Here is a 21,592-nt window from a genome sequence, read left to right on the forward strand (position 1 = left end):
CTGCTTGACTGGGATAGCTGGCCCTGGAAGCCCTGAAGTCATAGAGATTATAATCTCTGGCGAGCCAGCAGAAGGGTTAGACTCTGTCGCTTGTACAAACTTCTGTTCTTGCTGGGAATGTACGATATGGTTTTGCCTGTTGGTGAACCAATAAAGTCTTACCAGTGTGTGGTTGCCTCACACTGTGTAAGGGAACCACACAATGGCCTAAGGTATACACTAGTGTTCTGCCCACAGGGAAGGAGTTCAGACATTCTAGTGGGAAGAGCCCTGGATCTTGCGGTCTTTCTGAAGGCAACCAGGCCAGCGGACAAGAGCAAAAGCAAAATACTAACAATAATAAAAATTTAAACTTCGATTTTTTTTTGGAGCAAAACAGTAACAATGCAGTGGCATGACAAGAATCTGCATAACTAATTATATGCTAAATAGTTGCAAGTCAAATTTATGTATGAAATAGACAAAATGATTATCTATAAAATGAAGGTAGCCTCACACTCAAAGATCTGGTGGATGTTGAGATATGGAGCTTGAAAGTCAAAAGTTCAAAACATTGTTTCCCTTTTGTTTGTCATTATATGTATACTTTCAACTTTATAATCCATGAAGCTACATTATTTAGTAGAAAACAGAAAGTTTCCTTAAAAGGGTTGTCTATTACTTCTCAAACAGCATGATTTCCTCCATTAAAGTAACAATACATATACTTACCTCCAATGTTGGCTCCGTTCCAGCTGTGTCGGTACTCGCTCTACCAGGGCTCACGTGACGTTGTTATGTCACGTGTGCCCTGCACCCACCCAACGCTGGCTTCCCTCTCCCCACCTTCACAGGAATCGAACATCAAGAAGGAAGTCAAAGAGCGCCTGGACCCTCACTTCCTTTTGATGTTTGCTAAGACTGATGGTGGAGAGAGTGAAGCTACTGTTGATTGGATGCAAGAATCACGTGACGTAAAAACCAACGTGAGCCCCGGGGCAGCGTGTGTTGACAGCAGGGCCAGATTAAGGTTGGTGGGGGCCCCTGGGCAGAAAATCTGGTGGGGGCCCCATAACGTTAACATTTTTAGCCATAACAGTAGCGTGCGAACTGTAGCATTTAGATATAAATCCAATGAACATGTGTCTTATCCTGTTCTGCCACATTCAGATTTACAGTACTACAATACAGATACAGTCCAGGATAACTCACAGCCGTCACTTATACAGACAGTACAATACAGATACAGTCCAGGATAACTCACAGCCGTCACTTATACAAACAGTACAATACAGATACAGTCCAGGATAACTCACAGTCGTCACTTATACAGACAGTACAATACAGATACAGTCCAGGATAACTCACAACCGTCACTTATACAGACAGTACAATACAGATACAGTCCAGGATAACTCACAGTCGTCACTTATACAGACAGTACAATACAGATACAGTCCAGGATAACTCACAGCCGTCACTTATACACACAGTACAATACAGATACAGTCCAGGATCACTCACAGCTGTCACTTATACAGACAGTACAATACAGATACAGTCCAGGATAACTCACAGCCGTCACTTATACAGACAGTACAATACAGATACAGTCCAGGATAACTCACAGCCGTCACTTATACACACAGTACAATACAGACACAGTCCAGGATCACTCACAGCCGTCACTTATACACACACAGTACAATACAGATACAGTCCAGGATCACTCACATTTGTCACTTATATACACAGTACAATACAGATACAGTGCATGATAACTCACAGCCGTCACTTATACACACAAAGTAGAGTTACTCACACATTTTTTATTGATACCAATGTTAAGGCAGCCAGGGCCGGCTCCAGGTTTTTGTGGCCTCCAGGTGAAAGTCTCAGTGGACCCCATCCACACACAGAAACGCACATACACATACAGGCATACGTACAAATACATATTTGAAGACAAATTCACAAAAATACATATAAACAAACAAATATATGCACAGTCATATACACTTACATACATGCAGACACAGACGCATTAGGACTCGTACGCACATTGCGTACTTACATGCATTTACGCTGTGTATTGCACTGCAGTGTAACTGCATGCGTCCTGCGACCCCTGCACAATCTATGAAGATTGTGCATGATACGTGCGCACGTTGCTTTTATGAACGCAGCGATTTGGGTACTAAAATGTTGACCCAAATCTGTGGGTTCATAAAATGAGCATGTCAATTATTCCATGCGCTATGGATGCAGTTCCCACTCTGTCTATGGTGGGGGCAGCAGCCATAGCGCATGAAAATCGGCTTTTTTGTACAGAAAAACTGCATCCATTATGCCGTGTTTCTGCAGCGATTTGACGAGCACATGTGCTGTCAAATTGCTGCAGAATATTCAGCAGTTACGTGCGCATGAGCCCTTACAGGTATTAATATGGGGAAGTCGTCAGCAGCCTCACTCACCTCTCCAGCTTGTTTCCGTCCAGCTCCTTCAGGACATGTGGCTGTGTTTCACGATGGCTGTCACTAACAGACATGACTGCACACTGACAGCACTGCTGTATATACATCACAGGAGGGGCTGGGGGCTACAATATATACATTACAGGAGGGGCAGGGGGCATAGACGTTACTGGAGTGGCAAACAGCTCTGGTGGTGTACTCATTACTGGGATGGGTGACATAGCGCTCAGGGGGACCCATATAGTTCTGGGGGGGGGGGCACACAGACTGCTCTAATTCATATATACACACACACAGTACTGCTTCTTACACACACAGCTCTGACACACACACACACAGCTCTGACACACACACACAAATATAATGCACCCCCATTACTCCATACACAGACACACACACACACACACAATACAATTCACCCCCCCCCACACACTCACACACACACACACACACACACACACACACAATGCACCCCCATCACCCCCACACACACACAATGCACCCCCCATCACCACACACACACACAAACACCCATCACCCCCTACACACACACAATTCACCCCACATCACCCCCTACACACACAATGCAATGGACCCATCACCCCCTACACACACACACAATGCACCCCACATCACCCCCTACGCACACAATACAATGCACCCCCCATCACTCCCCACACACACACACACACACAATGCACCCCCCATTACCACTCCCCCCACACATGATACAATGCACTCTCCATTACCCCTCCCCCCACACACAATACAATGCACCCTCCATTACCCCTCCCCCCACACACAATACAATGCACCCTCCATTACCCCTCCCCCCTCACACAATAAAATGCACCCCCCATTACCCCTCCCCCCACACACAATACAATGCAACCCTCATCACCCCCTACACACACAAATTACACTGCCCCATCCCTACACACTCCTGCCTCCCCCCCTCCCTCGGAATACAGTACTCCCCCCCTGCCTGTCACAAAGCTGTGCTCCTTCACAAATGTTCCCCGTTATGTGTCCTCAGCCCCTCCTCACTCATCCCCATTAATTAAACCTGTCTCTTCAGCTCCTTCATGGAGCGCTTACCAGTTCCCTGTGTGGCGCCTGCAGCACTGTGATGACGTCAGCAAGGTACTGATCTCATCACGTTGCTGCACATCGGGGGCAGGGCCCAGTCCCGGCGTGCTGTTCAAATGTATTTACGTCTGAAAGACGCAATACATTTGAATCGGAAGGAGGAAGCTGCGGTCACCGGCACCGGCTCTGCTGTGCTCCTCTGCAATGTGTACATGCCGGGCACACAGCAGAGCCGGCACAGCACAGCGCGCTGCCTCCTGCTCCAGCTAGTGTGCCCAGCATGTACACACTGCTGAGGAGTGCAGCTTGGACAGCAGATACAGCGGCCCAGTACACCGTGCCCCTGCTTGTAGAGGGGGGCAGCTGCCCCTTCCTGCCCCTCGCTGGGTACGCCCATGATGGCCGAAGCACATAGCCGGGAGCTCATTGGCACACCTCTGACCCCGGAAGTGCAAGTGCTGGTATTTCCGGGGTCAATCAGCATCCTGTGCCCGCAGTTTGTTTTTGCGTCTTAAAGACGCAGATACAAATAAATGGCGGTGCGCCGCCTACCCCGCCTCCCCCGCAAACACAGCTGATTTATTAGACTGTCTTTACGGAGGGGGAATAGGGTGTGAAGAAAAAAAAATGCTGACAGGTGCCTAGTGGCAAGTATGGCCCTTAGAAGCTCTTTTGGTGGGGGACCCGGGGCTGTAGCCCCGCCTATAATCCGGCCCTGGTTGACAGCGCTGGAACAATGAAGGCACTCGATGGGGAATGTAAGTGTTGTTATTTTAAGGCCATGTGCGCACGTTGCATAGTGTCCATGCTGAAAATTCTGCAGCGATTTGGCAGTGCATGTGCGCTTCAAATCGCTGCATAAACACTGCGTAATGGATGCAGTGTGTCTGCAGAATAGATACTGATTTCATGCGCTCTGGATGCTGCCTCTCCCATAGACAGAGTGGGCACAGCATCCAAAGCGCACAAAATAAGTGACGTTACTTTTTTGAGAGCAGCGATTTGGATCAAAATTTCAGCATGCAAATCGCTGCGCTCTCAAACGCAATGTGCGGATGGATTATGCACAATCTTCATAGATTGTGCTGGGGACGCACGACGCATGCGTTTACGTTGCATTGCAATATGCAGCGTAAACGCATAAAATTACGCAACGTGCGCAGATAGCCTAACAGAGGCAAACATGCTGACTGAGAAGGAGTTGTCCAAGTAATGGACAACCCCTTTAATATCTTCCCTACCTTTTAATGCTCCTCTACATTAATTTCTATTTATCACAAAATATAGAATGCTCCCATGCAGGGTATAAAATAATTTCTGACACTAATGCACATTTTTTATACAACTAGCCTACTCATATTTGGACAACATGAATGGAGAGCTACAGTATATAACATATCTATTTAGGGTTTAAAGGAGTTGTCTTATCTTTTCTTCAGGTGTGCACACCTCCTTGGTCCAGGCTTCTTCCCTTACAGGGAAATGGAAAACCACCATGACCTGGTCCAGTAAACACTGAGCGCTCTCCCATGCTTTGCACCTGTATCATGTGGGAAGTGCTGGGACACTAAAGCTGGTTGGATTTCAATACCAGTGGCTCTACACTAAAGCGGGCTTAACACGCTACAACATATCTAACAATGTGTCAGCGGGGTCACGTCGTAAGTGACGCACATCCAGCATCGTTAGTGGTGTTGTAGCGTGTGACAGCTACGTGCGATTGCGATTGAACGTAAAACCATTCATCACATGCACGTCGTTCATTTGCTAAAAATTGCACGTCGGGTTGTTCAATGTTCCCGAGGCAGCACACATCGCAGTGTGTGACACCCCGGGAACGATGAACAGATCTGACCTGCATCCCGCGTCTAACGTCGGTGATGCGGAAGGAAGGAGGTGGGCGGGATGTTTACGTCCCGCTCATCTCCGCCCCTCTGCTTCAATTGGCCGGCCGCATTGTGATGTCGCTGTGACGCCGAACGTCCCTCCCACTCCAGGAAGTGGATGTTCGCCGCCCACATTGAGGTCGTATGGAAGGGTAAGTACGTGTGATGGCAATTAATCGTTTGTGCGACATGGTCAACAAATTGAACGTGTCGCACATACGATGGGGGCGTGTCACATCGCATACGATATCGAATGCTTAATTGTAAGGCTTTAGCCTCAAATGTTCCACAATTAGACTGAATACTCATCACCTCCAGATCAAACTCAGAATACACAGAAAAATGGCATAACTCAATCCAGCTGTTTTCTGCAGGATCACTTATCTAGAGAGTCAATCATAGATCTCCACACCAGTTTTAGTCTGATGCTGTCCTAAAAGCACATAAGGATTACACACACAGTGCAGCCATCCACCAAAGCATTGTATACTCACAATATTAAAAACATCAATCACTTTACTGAATCCACCATTATGCCAAATTACAAGTCAATATTACTACTCACTCATGTAATAACTAACATTGTTCTTGTTATAAAACCTGGTAGTATGCAGCTTCCTGCCAAAGCCCAAGTTGTGTCTCACTTTGGCCTTGTTCGTGTGGTATGCCCAAAGTGTGCCAAAACCCAGGGAGAATCAACAATCAGCATACCAGAAGTCTAATTCTTGTGCACCTTTAGATCAGCATTGAAGTAAAACCAGTTTAGAGTTGTGTGATTTTTGGAGAGGTAATCGTGAAAAAAAACATCTGAGTTGGGATTTGCCATTTTTCTGTGTATGCAGAGTTTGACCTGGATATGGTGAGTGGTTGATTAAATTGTATACTATACAATTTGTTGTGCAATGTCTCCTTAGTACGAAGATACCCAATGTTTGGTGAAGGGAAGGAGCACAATTTGACTTTTGTAAGGCAAAATTGTCTGGAATCATTAGCGGACATCATGTTGCATATAGAGAGCCCCTGATATGCCTAAACAGTGAAAAGACCCTACAAGTGACCCTATTTTGGAAACTAGGCCTCTCAAGGAATTTATCTAGATGTGTGGTGAGCACCTTGAAGCCACAGGTGCTTCACAGAATTTTGTAACGGTGAACCGTGAAAGTGAAAAATACATTTTTACCATAAAAATGTTGCCCTAACCCCACATTTTTAATTTTTACAAAGATAATAGGAAAAAATGGACCATAAAATTTGTTGTGCTATTCATCCTGAGTACACCAATACCCCATGTGTAATGGAAAACTACTGTTTTTTACCTTAAAATGTTGATTTGGCCCCCAAATTTTAATTTACAAAAAGGGTAATAGGAGACAACAGACTATACAAAACTACTTTTGAGGCACAATGCAAAGCTCAAATGGGAAGGAGCACCATATTGGAGTTTAGATTTAGTTGGTATGGTTTGGGAGTGCCATGTCACATTGGAAGAGCCCCTGAGATGCTAGAAAAGCAGGCCCCACCATAAGTGACGCCATTTTAAAATGTACACCCCTCAATTAATCTATCTAGGGGTGCAATGAGCATAATGAGACCACAGGTGTCTCAGATAATTTTCTACCAATGGAAAGAGAAGAAACAATAATTTAATTTTTTTCACGAAAATGTTGTTTTAGCCTTACATTTTTAATTTTTATAAGGGCTAATAAGAAAAAAATGGACAACACAGTTTGTTGTGTAATTTTTCCTGAGTGCGCCAATATCCTCAATATCATCCAAAACTAATGTTGAGGCAAAGTGCAAAGCTGAGAAATGAAGCAGCACCATATTGGACTTCAGATTTTGTTGGAATAGTTTGCTGGTGCCATGTCACATTGGCAGGGTTCCTGAAGTGATAGAACACCAGAAATCCCGCAGAACTGACCCATTTTACAAACTGCACCTCTCAATGAATGAAGGCGTACAGTGAGCAGATTTACAACACAGGTATGTAAAAAAAATTATACTATTCGGCAGTGATGAAAATATTATTACATATATACCACTAAATGATGCTTTAACCCCAGATTTTCAATTTTCAAAAGGCCAATAGGTAAAAATAGGTTCTATAATGTGTTACACAATTTCTTCTGAACGTGGCAATACCTCACGTGACTGTACAGTATAGTTTGGCCGCACCACAGGGCTCACGAGGGAAGGAGTGCCATTTAATTTTTGGAGCACAGATTTTCCTATAATAGTTTGTGGACTCCATTTACAGAACCTCTAAGTCTCAGAACACCAGAAACCCCCTCAAGTGACCACATATGGGAAATTACATCCCTCTGGGAATTAATCTACGGGTGTAATAATGATTTTTGTCTCTGGAAAACGCCCATAGTGTCAAACACAATAAGTGTCACAGAATTAAAAATTGCAAATAAGCCTTTGTAATGCCCAGGACTATGAAGTGCATGTACAATGTGCCCAATGCATGCTTTTGGAGACACACGACCCACAAATTAAGCGGGCTGTCCTCACTACAACAGTGCCAAACATGTGGAAGTTAACTCGTGTTTAGACATATTGTAGTGCTCACGAGGGAGGGGGGCATTTGGATTTGAGAGCGCAGATATTGTTGGTTTTCTTTTTGGTTGAGCCATTGAGCTTTTACAGAGCCTTTGTGCTACCAGTAATGTGCAAGCCCCCAATATTTCTGGTAATAGTTGACGGACCTGAGTGTTTTTTGTGGGTTAAGTTGAATGCTATTTGGTGACAATTTGAGGTACAGGACATTTTGGGTCAGTTCTCTATTTATCCGGTGCTATATACTGTGCACTTAGATTCGTGCTTCCATTTACATCTCCGAAATATGTGATTCTAATGAAATCCTGATGGATTAATTCACTAATGAGGCAGCAGAGTTACTCCTGACTCTGTTTGGCCTCTTTTCAACAGTGCCCTTTTCAAAAGGTGCACAAAACTATTGATGACCTCACTTTTATGCACGCCTAAAAAGACACGTAAAAAGATGGACACCACAGGCCAGACTGGAGTTCAAAGTGACTAGCTCTGCCTCATTACAGTGAATTTTCCTTTGGGAAATTCGTCTGAATCATTTTTTTCAGAGATTTATAAGTAATCTCCAGTGTAAATGCTCAGCATAGAGCTCAGGATAAGTGTGAGCCAAGCCTTATGCCGGTGTCACATGGTACGATATATCGGGCGATATGTCGTCGGGGTCACGTCGTTTGTGACGCACATCCGGCATCGTTAGACATATCGTACCATATGACCCCACCGAACGACAGTGAACGAGCAAAAATACCCACCTTATCGTTGCTCGTTGACACGTAGTTCATTTTCAAAATGTCGGTCCTCCTTCTGTGCTCCGGTTGTTCATCGTTCCCGAGGCAGTACACATCGCTCCGTGTGACACCCCGGGAATGACGAACACAGCTTATCTGCGGCCGCCGGCAATGCAAAAGGAAAGAGGTGGGCGGGATGTTACGTCCTGCTCATCTCCGCCCTTCCGCTTCTATTGGCCGGCCGCTGTGTGACGTCGCTGTCATGCCGAACGTCCCTCCCCCTTCAGGAAGAGGATGTTCGCCGCCCACAGCGACGTCGCTCAGCAGGTAAGTGCATGTGACGGGGGTTAACGACTTTGTGCGACACGGGCAACAAATTGCCAGTGACCCACAAACGACGGGGGTGGGTACGATCGCTCGTGCGATCGCACGATAGATCGTCCCGTGTGACGACGGCCTTAGTGCGAAATTTGGCTGCTAGAATAATTAAATCAATAGAAGTAGAACTAGCTTTATTACAATTTTTTGTACAAAGTTCACTTTGTGGTATAAGTGATAGGGTGGCTTTATTTCTCAAGTCCGTATCATTACAGGGATATGAGATTTATATAGGGTTTTTTTTAGGTTTGGCTACTATCACACACAAAAAAATGTTTGTTTTGTTTTTTTTTTTTTACAAAATAAAGCTTTTTTGCATCACCAAAATTGAAAGGCTATAGTTTTTTGGGGGATTTTTTGTATAAATTTCTGCTGACAGTTAAATTAGGGCTTGTTTTTTTGAAGGATGACTTGGAGTTATCGGTACCATTTTGGGCTACATATATTTTTTTATGGCTTTCTATTCTGCTTTTTGTGAGGAAGAATCAAGGAGAAACAGCAATTTAGGAATTTATTTTTTTTTTAATGCCGTTCACCATGTTGTAAAAGTGATAACAGCTTTATTCTTCAAGGTCAGTACAAATACAGTGATATCACAATCCTATTGGGTTTTTTTTATGTTTTGACGCTTGTGTCATAAAAATTATTTTATAGAAAAAATATTTTTGCATTGCTGTATTCTAAGAGCTGTAGTTTTTTTTATTGTTTTTGCAGAGAGCTGTATGTCAGCATATTTTTGACAAGATGACATTTTCAGCTATACCATTTCGATTTATTTATAACTTTTTGATCACGTTTTATTCCACTTTTGTGTCAGCTATATGATGATAAGAAATCGTTTTGGCTATGTTTTTTATGACGTTAACTAAAGCAGTTAACTATTTGACTCTTATGGATCGGGTTGTTCTATACGCGGCAATACCAAATGCGTGTACTTTTTTTGTTGTATTTACATAAATATACATAATTATTGGTATAATATTTTTTTTCGTTCTTTATTTTCTGAATATTTTTTTTTATTTTTAAATTTAAAAGTTTTTTTTAAACTTTTTCAATTTTATTAATGGGTGGGATATTAACTTTTATTAGTCTGATCGCTGGAATCATACAGTCATATGAAAAAGTTTGGGCACCCCTATTAATGTTAACCTTTTTTCTTTATAACAATTTGGGTTTTTGCAACAGCTATTTTAGTTTCAGATATCTAATAACTGATGGACTGAGTAATATTTCTGAATTGAAATGAGGTTTATTGTACTAACAGAAAATGTGCAATCCGCATTTAAACAAAATTTGACCGGTGCAAAAGTATGGGCACCTCAACAAAAAAGTGACATTAATATTTTGTAGATCCTCCTTTTGCAAAAATAAAAGCCCCTAGTCGCTTCCTGTAGTTTTTAATGAGTTCCTGGATCCTGGATGAAGGTATATTTGACCATTCCTGTTTACAAAACAATTCCAGTTCAGTTAAGTTTGATGGTTGCCGAGCATGGACAGCCCGCTTCAAATCATCCCACAGTGTTGTGAATGTTAGTTATGTTTTGGCTGCTGGGAGGCTCCCTCTGGTGGCCAGGAATGGTTTGGACTTGGACCAGGTGTGTTGTGCAGTGGGTGTTTCCTTTGCTAACTCTCTGCTTATTTAAGTCCTGGTCTGATTGCAGGCTGTTGCCGGATGTCAGTTGTTCTTTGTAACTCCAGCCTGCTTAATCCTGCTTTACACCACATCTACTCCAGATAAGTGCTTGCTCTTTATTTATTGTCTGGTTCTTTTGCTTATCTGGGTTTGTCATTTGTTGTGCTTGGTTTCAGTTTATTTCCTTCCAGGGATTTTCCCCCTCGGTGGATTGTTGAGGAACTCCCTGCAGTTCTGTGTGGAGTATAGATCCTTTGGGTCCATGTGTTTGTGGCTTGTTGAATTTGTTATAATTCTTGTTTTCTGTTCATTGGTATGACAAGGGCACCTGGTATAGGACGGAGTTCAGATCGAGCGATCTGAGGGCCTGTTTGTACTATCAGGAAGTTGGTATTTTGCAGGGTTTTTCTCTGGTCACCATCAGTCCCTTTCCTGTCCTTTCCTAGTTTAGTCAGCGGGGGCCTCACCTTTTGCTAATCCTGTCATCTACCTGTGTATTGTGTTTTTCCTATATCACCGCAGTCTTTGAATGTGGGGGGCTTGCTATTCTTGTCTATTTTCTGAGGCAGAGTGTTATTCATCTTTCCTACCTTTAGGATAGTTAGTTCTCCGGCTAGGTTCGCAGTGCACAGGATGTTAGTTCACCCCTCGGCTACTTCTAGTTGTGATGGTTAGTAAGGGGATGGCGGCCAGATTAGTTGCCAATGCTCTTGTCACCTTTTGCCAATGATTTGTGGTGGTCTTCCATGGTTCCGGATCATAACACCACAGATGTTCAATGATATTCAGGTCTGGGGACTGGGATGGCCATTCCAGAACATTGTAATTGTTCCTCTGCATGAATGCCTGAGTAGATTTGGAGCGGTGTATTGGATCATTCTCTTGCTGAAATATCCATCCCCTGCGTAATTTCAACTTCGTCACTGATTCTTGCACATTATTGTCAAGAATCTGCTGATACTGAGTTGAATCCATGCGACCCTCAACTTTAACAAGATTCCCGGTGCCGGCATTGGCCACACAGCCCCAAAGCATGATGGAACCTCCACCTAATTTTACTGTGGGTAGCAAGTGCTTTTCTTGGCATGCCATGTTTTTTGCCTCCATGCATAAAGCCTTTTTTATGACCAAACAACTCAATCTTTGTTTCATCAGTCCACAGGACCTTCTTCCAAAATGTAACTGGCTTGTCCAAATGTGCTTTTGCATACCTCAGGTGACTGTTTGTGGCGTGCTTGTAGAAACGGCTTCTTTCGCATCACTCTCCCATACAGCTTCTCCTTGTGCAACGTGCGCTGTATTGGTGTCAGTGTGTATTGGTGTCAGTGTGCATCGGTCAACATCTGCAGCAAGATGATGCTGCAGGTCCTTGGAGGTGGTCTGTGGATTGTCCTTGACTGTTCTCACCATTCTTCTTCTCTGCCTTTCTGATATTTTTCTTGGCCTGCTACTTCTGGGCTTAACAAGAACTGTACCTGTGTTCTTCCATTTCCTTACTATGTTCCTCACAGTGGAAACTGACAGTTTAAATCTCCTTCCCCTGAACAACTATGTTGAATAATCTTTGTTTTCAAATCCTTTGAGAGTTGTTTTGAGGAGCCCATGATGCCACTCTTCATAGGAGATTCAAATAGGAGAACAACTTGCAAGTGGCCACCTTAAATACCTTTTCTCATGATTGGATACACCTGCCTATGAAGATCAAAGCTCAATGAGGTTACAAAACCAATTTAGTGCTTTAGTAAGTGAGTAAAAAGTAGTTAGGTGTGTTCAAATCAAGAAATTGATAAGGGTGCCCATACTTTTGCACCGGTCAAATTTTGTCATCTGTGGAATGATTTGAAGCGTGCTGCACATGCTCGGCAACCATCAAACTTAACTGAACTGGAATTGTTTTGTAAGCAGGAATGGTCAAATATACCTTCATCCAGGATCCAGGAACTCATTAAAAGCTACAGGAAGCGACTAGAGGCTGTTATTTTTGCAAAAGGAGGATCTACAAAATATTAATGTCACTTTTATGTTGAGGTGTCCATACTTTTGCACCGCTCAAATTTTGTTTAAATGCGGATTGCACATTTTCTGTTAGTACAATAAACCTCATTTCAATCCAGAAATATTACTCAGTCCATCAGTTATTAGATATATGAAACTGAAATAGCTGTTGCAGAAACCCAAATTGTTATAAAGAAAAAAGGTTAACATTAATAGGGGTGCCCAAACTTTTTCATATGACTGTATATTGCAGTGCAGAAGCAATACATTATACCGGTCAGTGCTCTACTGATAGAAGCTTTGACCACGCTCTAGCATGGTCCAATAGGCTCGATGTAGATGGCTGACCTGGAGGTCGTCATGACGACCTTGGCTTGCCATTGCAATGATTGGGCCTCCGTGATCCAGTCACGGGGGTCCCGGAGCGCACTCCCTCTCCCAGCCTCCTAAATGCTGAGATCGTTATCGACTGCGGCAATTGGCAAGCTAAACAGCTAGGGGAGGCACGAGAATACACACCAAGCTCCCACATGATTGCCATGATGTACGTTTACGTCATTTTGCAAGAACTGCGGTAAATGGGTTAAAGGGAACTTATCACATCAGTTAATGCTATTAACCTTCAGATATAGGATTAAACTAAAAGTGCAGCACCAGGGAGAAAATAAACTTTTATCTTCCTAGGAACTACCAACTTTCAGTCATACAAACATGCCAGCATTGCTACAGTCACTTCTCACAGCACTGCTCACTAAATTGTGAGGAGTAAACTGATGCTAAATTCTGATGGATGTAAATTTTAGAAGATCCGTCGGAACAGGGAGGCCCCTCTTCTTCATATTAACCCTGACCACTGTTCCAGGTACTTTTGTAAATTGGTGAGGAAAGCACAAAGTGAAATAATTTAGGGGAAGGGGGTGCTGGAGATATGGCAGGTATAACTTTTTTTCCCTTTTTAAACCCAAAAAGTGGCATTGAGCTCTTGATAAATTCCCTCACTCCAATCTGCATATTCCCTTGCTGAATATCTTAGCAAAAATTTTTGCAAATTAATGACTATACTGATCACCTAATTACTATTTATAATAATAATAATCTTTATTTCTATAGCGCCAACATATTCCGCAGCGCTTTACAATTCAGAGGTTCATATACAAGCATTAGTTATAGAAAATATAATAATTAAAGCAACAAAAACAACCCTGCTTGTGAGAGCTTACAATCTACAATGAGGTGGGAGGGGGAGGGGAATGACAAGTTACAGGTGCTTATTTACAATGACAGTCCAGACATCTCAAAGAAAGAAATGGGGGTTAGATAAAGGCTGCCTGAAACAATCAGACAATCTTTGAGTTGATTTTAGGTGTAGTGGAGCTTGACAAAGAATTATGTTGTGAGAAGTCGTGGAGAGGGGCTATTTGGACTTAATGAGATTAGGGAATGTAATAGGGCACCCTAAAAAGATGTGTTTTTAGGGAGCATCTGAAGCTGAGTAAGTTGTGGTTTGTCCTGGTTTCTTGGAGCAGAGCATTACAGAGGATTGGTGCAGCTCGGGAGAAGTCTTGGATCCGGGAGTGGGAGGTTCGGATAAGTGTGGATGTTAGTCGAAAGTCGTTTGCAGAGCGTAGAGAACGGGTAGGGTGATAGACAGAGATGAGGGTGGAGATGTAGGGGGGTGCCGCACAGTGGAGACCTTAGTGGGTGAGAACAAGCAATTTGAATTGGATCCTGTGATATATGGGCAGCCAGTGCAATGACTGGCCTAGAGCAGAAGCATGCGAGTAATGCTTAGCCAGCCTATTTACGCTCTATATTCACTTTAATGTACCCCTATGGAAATCACTGGCTAGAATTAAGCATAAGTTGAGTAGTCAATAAATTTGGTAATACATTGTATACACAATTATCTAAAATACCGAGATAACATTACTATATCGTGCTGCAGTCATCATGGTAGAGAATCAATGGTTATGGGTCTAATAAAAGATACAATCCAAATGCTGACTGTAATGGAAAATTCAGCACAGAGAGACAGGTAAATACACCAGTTTATTCAGCCCAGAACACGATATGAACATCAACGCCTCAATAAATGTCTAATACAGCATAAATAAATGAGAAAATATTGAAACATTACCATCAGATGCAAAGGGGTTTTGGTAGGTCCCTTGGCAGACATCTTCTCCCATAGTCCCCTACGCACATAACGGATGGTGGTCCCTGCGATTTGAAACTCCCCAGGAAGCTCAATTTTCCAATCACTGTTAATGGACTTCTTAATAGAGTCTTTCAGCGCTGAAAAAGTTAAGCACAAGGTATATAAGGTATAATACACTTGCAGGACCTATCCCTCAAAAAATGTCAGAACCAGGTTATCTGGGGTCTGCATGAATAATTTTCCATGACATGAAGTGACAATTTTGCTCTGGGCTCCTTTGCTCATGCGTCTATTTCTATATAATCCCCGCTCTCGGTTCTTGCTCCCCAGAACAGTCTCTCACATTCCCACATTCTCTTTTCTCATTTTGCAGTTTTTCCATCACTTTCTGTGCCAAGTCCTCTTCTTTTCTGCTACCTATAGCCCATGTGCTTCTGCTCAGCATCCAAGAGCTGAATTGGCTACAAGCATCAGATTACTTTCTATATCCCTAACTTGTTCTTTAGCAAACATTGTATTTTTCTTGGCTTGCGCAGACAGTGGAGTCTATGAAGACCCTACTGCTGGTGGCCGCACACATTTCACCGTGGGATGCGATGTTATAACGAGTAATGTTCTTTATCGCCATCAAATACCTAAGATAACCTTTACATTTAGAACAGGATTACTTGAATATTGTAAAGGGAATGTGGATTGTTACACACCATGTCATTTTTAGGTCCAATATTCTGTGCTGGTTCAATTTGGACCAAATCACCTGCATAGAGTCCTCTACCTGTTGGAGCTTAGAAGCTTACTACAGAACGTTTTATAATTGAGTATATTGTATAAATGGTATCCAGTAAGTTCTTAAAGGGGTTTTATTATCTCATAACGTGATAGCGTATTGCTAGGAGATAATATCACTTTATGATCAGTAAGGCCACATGCACTCTAAGTATTTGGTGAATTTTTTGCCTCCGTATTTGTAAGCCAAAACCAAAAGTGAGTAAGAAATACAGAAGTGGTAACTTGTTTCTAATATAATTTTCCTCTGATTGTTCCACTTCAGGTTTTGTCTTACAAATTCTGAGGTAAAATACTCGCCAAATACTTAACGTGTCACCATGGCCTAAATGTCCAAAACATAAAGGTGCTTTATAATATGGCCGGCAGCAGTTCTCTGCATAGGGGGTGGCCAGGGCACTGCTGTGTACATGAAAAACAGTGAAAGGGTTTTCAGCACTTCACCACAGCTGTCTCCCCTTGGATCTCACCAGTGGTGGGGTCTCAGTGAAGGTTAATTCTTTAAAATAACAAAATAATAATGACTTATCTCAAGTGATGACATCCCTTCTACAAGACATGGCCAATGCAGAAAATATCTGTCTACAGCAGTCATTTGTCATAGATGGTATATTGCTAGGGATGCGTGAGCATTCAATACTCATAATGAGTAGTTGGATGGTTGGATGGCCACGACTCGAGTACCCGATTATAATGAAAGTCAATGGGGAACTCTTCCGGAAAAATGCTTGAGTTTCCCATTGACTATCATTATACTCGGTACTTGAGTCGCGGCCATTTGAGCATTAACTGCTCATTATGAGTACCAAGCACCAGTGCATGGTAGTGCTCGCTTATCACTAGACATTACCATTTTTGCCTTGTCAACAAAGATCTCCATGGAGCAGCAGAGAAAAGCGGTGGCACAGAAGAAGCAAGGACTTTGACAGTTAAGTTATGCTTATTTTGTTTTAACCTCTTCCCTTCTGGGCAATTCACTATTTTTTGCACCTTCATTTTTTCCTCCCCCTGTTCCAACAACCATAAGTGTCTTAGTTTTTCATCGACACAGCTGTACAAGGACTTGCTTTTTTTTGCAAGACAAGGAAAATGTAAAAAGAAGAAAAAAACTCCAAGAGGGATGAAATGTTGAAAAACCCCCCCACACAATTCCACCATTCCTTATTGGCTTTTGTTTTTACAGTGTTTATTGTGCAATAAAAATGACCTGCCAATGATTCTCCAGGTCAGTACAATAACCGTTATTTATTGGTTTCTTATTTAAAGGGAACCTCTCAGGTCCTTTATGCACCCACAACCACGAGCATTTCTGGGTGCATATTGCTAATCCCTGCCTAACTGTATCTGTATACACTAGCATAGATAAAGGGATCTTTAGAAAAAGTATTTGTAAAGATCCTTTATAATATGTTAATGCGGCCAGCGACTAGTCGCAAGGGCGTTAGTTCTCTTGGCTAATCGGCCCCCTTAGCATGTAAGCATGCCACTGTGGGCGTGCTAACATGGTAAGGAATGCGCAGCGTCAGAGGCACGGTCGCTGACCTCTCTGCTGTCACCGAGGACGACGCTGGTTTTCGTCTCAGTTCACATGATCAGAAGTCCCCAGACTTCCGGTCATGTGCACTATGAAGCTGGGTGTATGCACCCCGGCTTCAAACTGGAGTAGCGCGCATGCACGAAAGTCCACAGACTTCTCATCATGTGCACTGACCCTAAGCCCGGCGTTCTGAGGCGGTGCAACGGACACGCATCACTGATGATGATGAAGCTGGACAAAGGGCATTGAATAGCATGTTAACACACCCACAGGGGAGTGCTTACATGCTAAGAGCATGGAATAAGTGCAGAAACTAACGCCCTTGTGACTAGTCCCTGCACTCATTAGCATATCAAAGGATCATTAGAAATACTTTTTCTAAAGATCTCTTTATGTATGCTACTAGATACAGGGACAGTTAGGCAGGGATTAGCAAAATTCACCCAGAACTTCTCGTGGTGCATATTGGACCTGAAAGGTTCCCTTTAAAACCCCTTAATGACTACTGATGTACTATGTACGTCATGGGTAGTCTACCTGCCTTTGACGCAGGCTCGTGTGCCGAGCCCACATTTTTACCTGCAGATGGTCAGCTGATTTAATCATCTGACATCTGCCACTAACAGTTAACCTGTTAAATGCCGCTGTCAATCTCTGACAGCGGCATTTAACGCTCACATTCTTTTGACCTCTCATCAGCAACGCAATCACGGGAGGCTGATGAGTTGTTATAACAGTCAAGGGTCAGCTAATGATCCCTGTGTCTGTCATCATATTACTGCTGTGAAAAACAGCCCGTGGCCAGCGTTCATAGGAGACTGATTTCTTCTAAATACAGCAATGTGGCATTGCTGTTTATAGAAAAAGTGATTAGACTATTGCAGGTCCAATTCTCCTAAGGGGACTATTAAATAAACTACAAAGTAAAAAAAAATGTTTTAAAAAAAGATATAAAACGTTGAAATCCCTCCCCTTTTACCACATTAAAACTTAAGAAATAAAAAAAACATATATTTGGTATCGCTGGCTTTGTAAAACTCCAATCTATCAAAACATAAAATAAAGTAATCTGATCAGTAAACAGCGTAATGAGAAAAAAAATCATAATGCAAGAGCTGCAGTTTTTTGGCAGCCACAACTGCAGAGAAAAGTGTAATAACAGGCGATCAAAACATTGCATATACCCCAAAATAATATCAATAAAAACACCACCTCTGGGCGTTAAGCCATCACACAGCCCTAGATCCCAAAAATTGGAAACATTATGGCTCTTGGAAAGTCGTTACACAACCAATGTTATTCTTTTTTCAAAATTTCAGATTTTTTTTTTCACCACTTAAAAAAATAAAGAACTATACGTGTTTGGTATCTACATAATTGTACTGACCTAGAGAATTATACTGTCTGCTCAGTTTTATGATACAATCAACGATGTAGATAAAAAAAAACAAAGCAAATAAAACAATTACAGAATTTCACTTTTCCCTATTTCACCACACTTGGAATTTTTGTTTCCTGCTTACTTTTACATCATACGATAAAATGAATAGTGTCATTGAAAATTACAACTCCTCCTGCAAAAAACAAGCCCTCACACGGCTATACCGACGAAAAAATAAAAAAAAGTTATGGCTCTTGGAATAAGGGGAGGAAAATATAAAAGGCCATAAACAAAAACAAAATCGTCCAGTTCTTAAGGAGTTAGGTGGTGAAAAATTCTGATATTTGTAACGTTTTCCATATTCTGTCGCTGGAGCTGTGTGGGCACTGTTTGTTGGGATCTTAGCTGATTTTTTTATTAGTGCCTTATTGGAGTACATATAATGTTTTCATTGCTTTTTATTGTATTTTTGGGGGAAATGAGGTGACAATGTTTTGACTATTTCTTTTTGACATTTACTGTACAGATTACATAATTTCAGATTGTGATGGGTCGGGCTTTTTTGATTATGGTGATGTCAATATGACTGTTTTCTTATTATTTTTATTATTTTTTTATTAGTCCAATTAGAGGACTTGATCTTGTGATTGCCGTATTTACATTTCAGAAGCCGATGGGCACCTGAAACAGTGTAACACACAGATCGCATATCTTGAATGCTGGTGTCAGAGACTGTTGCTGTCGGAGCAGTTATCAGAGCTTGTTCTGGTGGCTAATAGTAGAGGCAGATGCTGGCTGTGTAAAATAGCCGGCATCTACTGCGTGTGCTGGAGGCTCAGCTCATGAGCTAATAAATACAGTGGCACCCAATATATGATGTTTATATAGGATACACATCAGGAGGGGGTTAAAACTTGAACTAGCAAAGGCAAGTTTTCATTTATTTAAACAATACAATAATTACCGAGGTCAGTCAATGCGGCACCCCTGTCACAGATCTACGGTGTGACATTAGAGAGGAGTTTAAGTGGCAGAAGTCTTCTCATGTAAATAATGCCTATTTTGTTATTTTAAAGGAAACCTGTCACCTTGGAAAACGCTATTTTCCTGCAGATATAAGATTAATCTGAAGTTACATAGTATTCAAAGACTTACTTTAAGTCTGGCTACAGGGAGAAAAAGAACTTATTTCCTCCCAGGGGCCACTAGGTTTCAGTCACAGAAGTGTGACTGAGTGGCAACAGTCCCTGCTCACCAGACTGTGGCTGTAAGCACGCCCTGGCACTTTACTTGACAGCTGGATATCCAGCGCATCTGTGCAGAACAAATTGTCAATCAAAGGGCCACAGTGTGCTGACAGCCGCTGTTACATTATAGTGAGCAGAGCAGTGACTAACTGCTACGTGCCCTATTACTATGACTGAAAGCCAGCATACGTTAATTTCTCCTAGTAGCAGCACTTTAAAGCACCACTGTAGCCTTTGCTTTTTTTATTTTATTGCTGGAGTGATACTACTAATCTAAGTTCACCTGTCTGTGCCACTTCAGTTTTTTCATGGGGTGAGCCGGAGTTCACTCTTCAATGTAAGTCTTTGAGAGCCTCGTTCTGGCCTCATTACAGTTCTCATACACATACACTGAGAGCTTGTGACGTAGCTTCTGACTTCTGGTCAGTCAGGAGTTGTGGAGACAAGATGGCGCAGTGGGACCAGAGCGTCATTGGTAAAAGGGAACTTGCGGAGGGGCTAGTAAATTACTAGGGGCAGCAAGCACAGATTAAAAGCACCTCTCCAGCACTAAAAAAAAACAAAAAACAAAACAAAAAAAACACTGGAGTAATGCTTTAAAAATCTGTACCTTTTCAAAGGTGCGGATTTACCGCGGAATTGCCGCGGATTTTGGTGCGGATTTTTTTTTTCTTCTTCCCAATTCTGAAGCCAAAATCCAGATCAAAATCCGCAACAATAATTGACATGTTGCAGATTTTTCCGGATCAAAATCCGCACCAAATCCACCGCGGAAAAATCCGCAGCATGGGCACAGCATTTCCAAAAAGCCATAGAAATGGCTGGGAAGTGCCGCTGCTGCAGATTTTCGAAAAATCCGCGGCTTTTCCGCGAGAAATCCGCGCCAAAATCCACGCATTTTCCGCAGCGGGGACACATAGCCTAAAACTCTGCATTAAGACTTCCACGGCTCCAAAGGAAATCTGAATATCTTGCTGCTAAGCGTTTTCTACTTTTATTTATTTTATTTATTTTTTTGGGGGGGGATGATAATGTGATATTGCTGCAACACGCTGCACACATGCGACTTCGCTGGGGATATAGATGCCAATATAAGAAATAATATATCTGCTCCTGCGGTAGATGAACACACAAATCAGCATATTTTACCCAAAAAACTATGTGCTGGCTTATCTTCTACAACACGAATCCTCCTTGCTCCTGCAGGGATGATAGCAGCTTCGATATAACCTGGAAGAAATAAGTACTGTGAGTTCAAGAAATTAGTACAAAAATCAGCAAATCTTTGGAATGAGTAAACGTATAAGAAAAAACAGGAGCACCGACAATAAGAAACAATACCTGTACACTAAGTGATACAAGGTGCATGCATAATAGGAAGCAAGAGGGAGGTGGACATAGAGGGGAAGCAAGCAGGTGGGAAGGTGCATCTAAAGGGTGGTCCGAAGACAAATATATAGGAAAAGATATAACATACTTAAAGAGTACGTTCCCCTGTGGAGATAATTTTACTGTTCACATATAGGTATAATCAACAATAAAGTTTTGTAAATTTGCAAGTCATTGTGTTAAGTACTTTGCAGTGATACAGTGTGTCATCATGTATTATAGTCCAGAACTGGAGTTTTAGAGCTTCACTATATGATCTTAAAGGGAATCTGTTAGTAGGGTATTGCCACCTCTTCTGAGAGCCGCATGATGTAGGCAAAGGGATACTGAATCTAACGATGTATCACTTAGGTTACTGGCTGCAGCCGTTCTGATA

General features: G+C 42.3%; 1 protein-coding gene across 1 annotated transcript in view; it reads right to left on the reverse strand.

The window, feature by feature from the left end:
* Positions 1-21,592, reverse strand: part of ADAMTS17 (ADAM metallopeptidase with thrombospondin type 1 motif 17) — a 398,711-nt gene that overhangs the window by 87,883 nt on the left and 289,236 nt on the right. Inside the window, exons 17-18 of the mRNA XM_075342840.1 lie at positions 20,977-21,057; positions 14,856-15,013 (exon numbers count right to left, since the gene is read on the reverse strand). Of these exons, the coding sequence (XP_075198955.1) occupies positions 14,856-15,013; positions 20,977-21,057 (239 nt within the window). The remainder of the gene's footprint in view (positions 1-14,855; positions 15,014-20,976; positions 21,058-21,592) is intronic.

The sequence above is a fragment of the Anomaloglossus baeobatrachus genome, chromosome 4 (genome assembly GCF_048569485.1).
Source record: "Anomaloglossus baeobatrachus isolate aAnoBae1 chromosome 4, aAnoBae1.hap1, whole genome shotgun sequence".
Lineage (NCBI taxonomy): Eukaryota > Metazoa > Chordata > Amphibia > Anura > Aromobatidae > Anomaloglossus > Anomaloglossus baeobatrachus.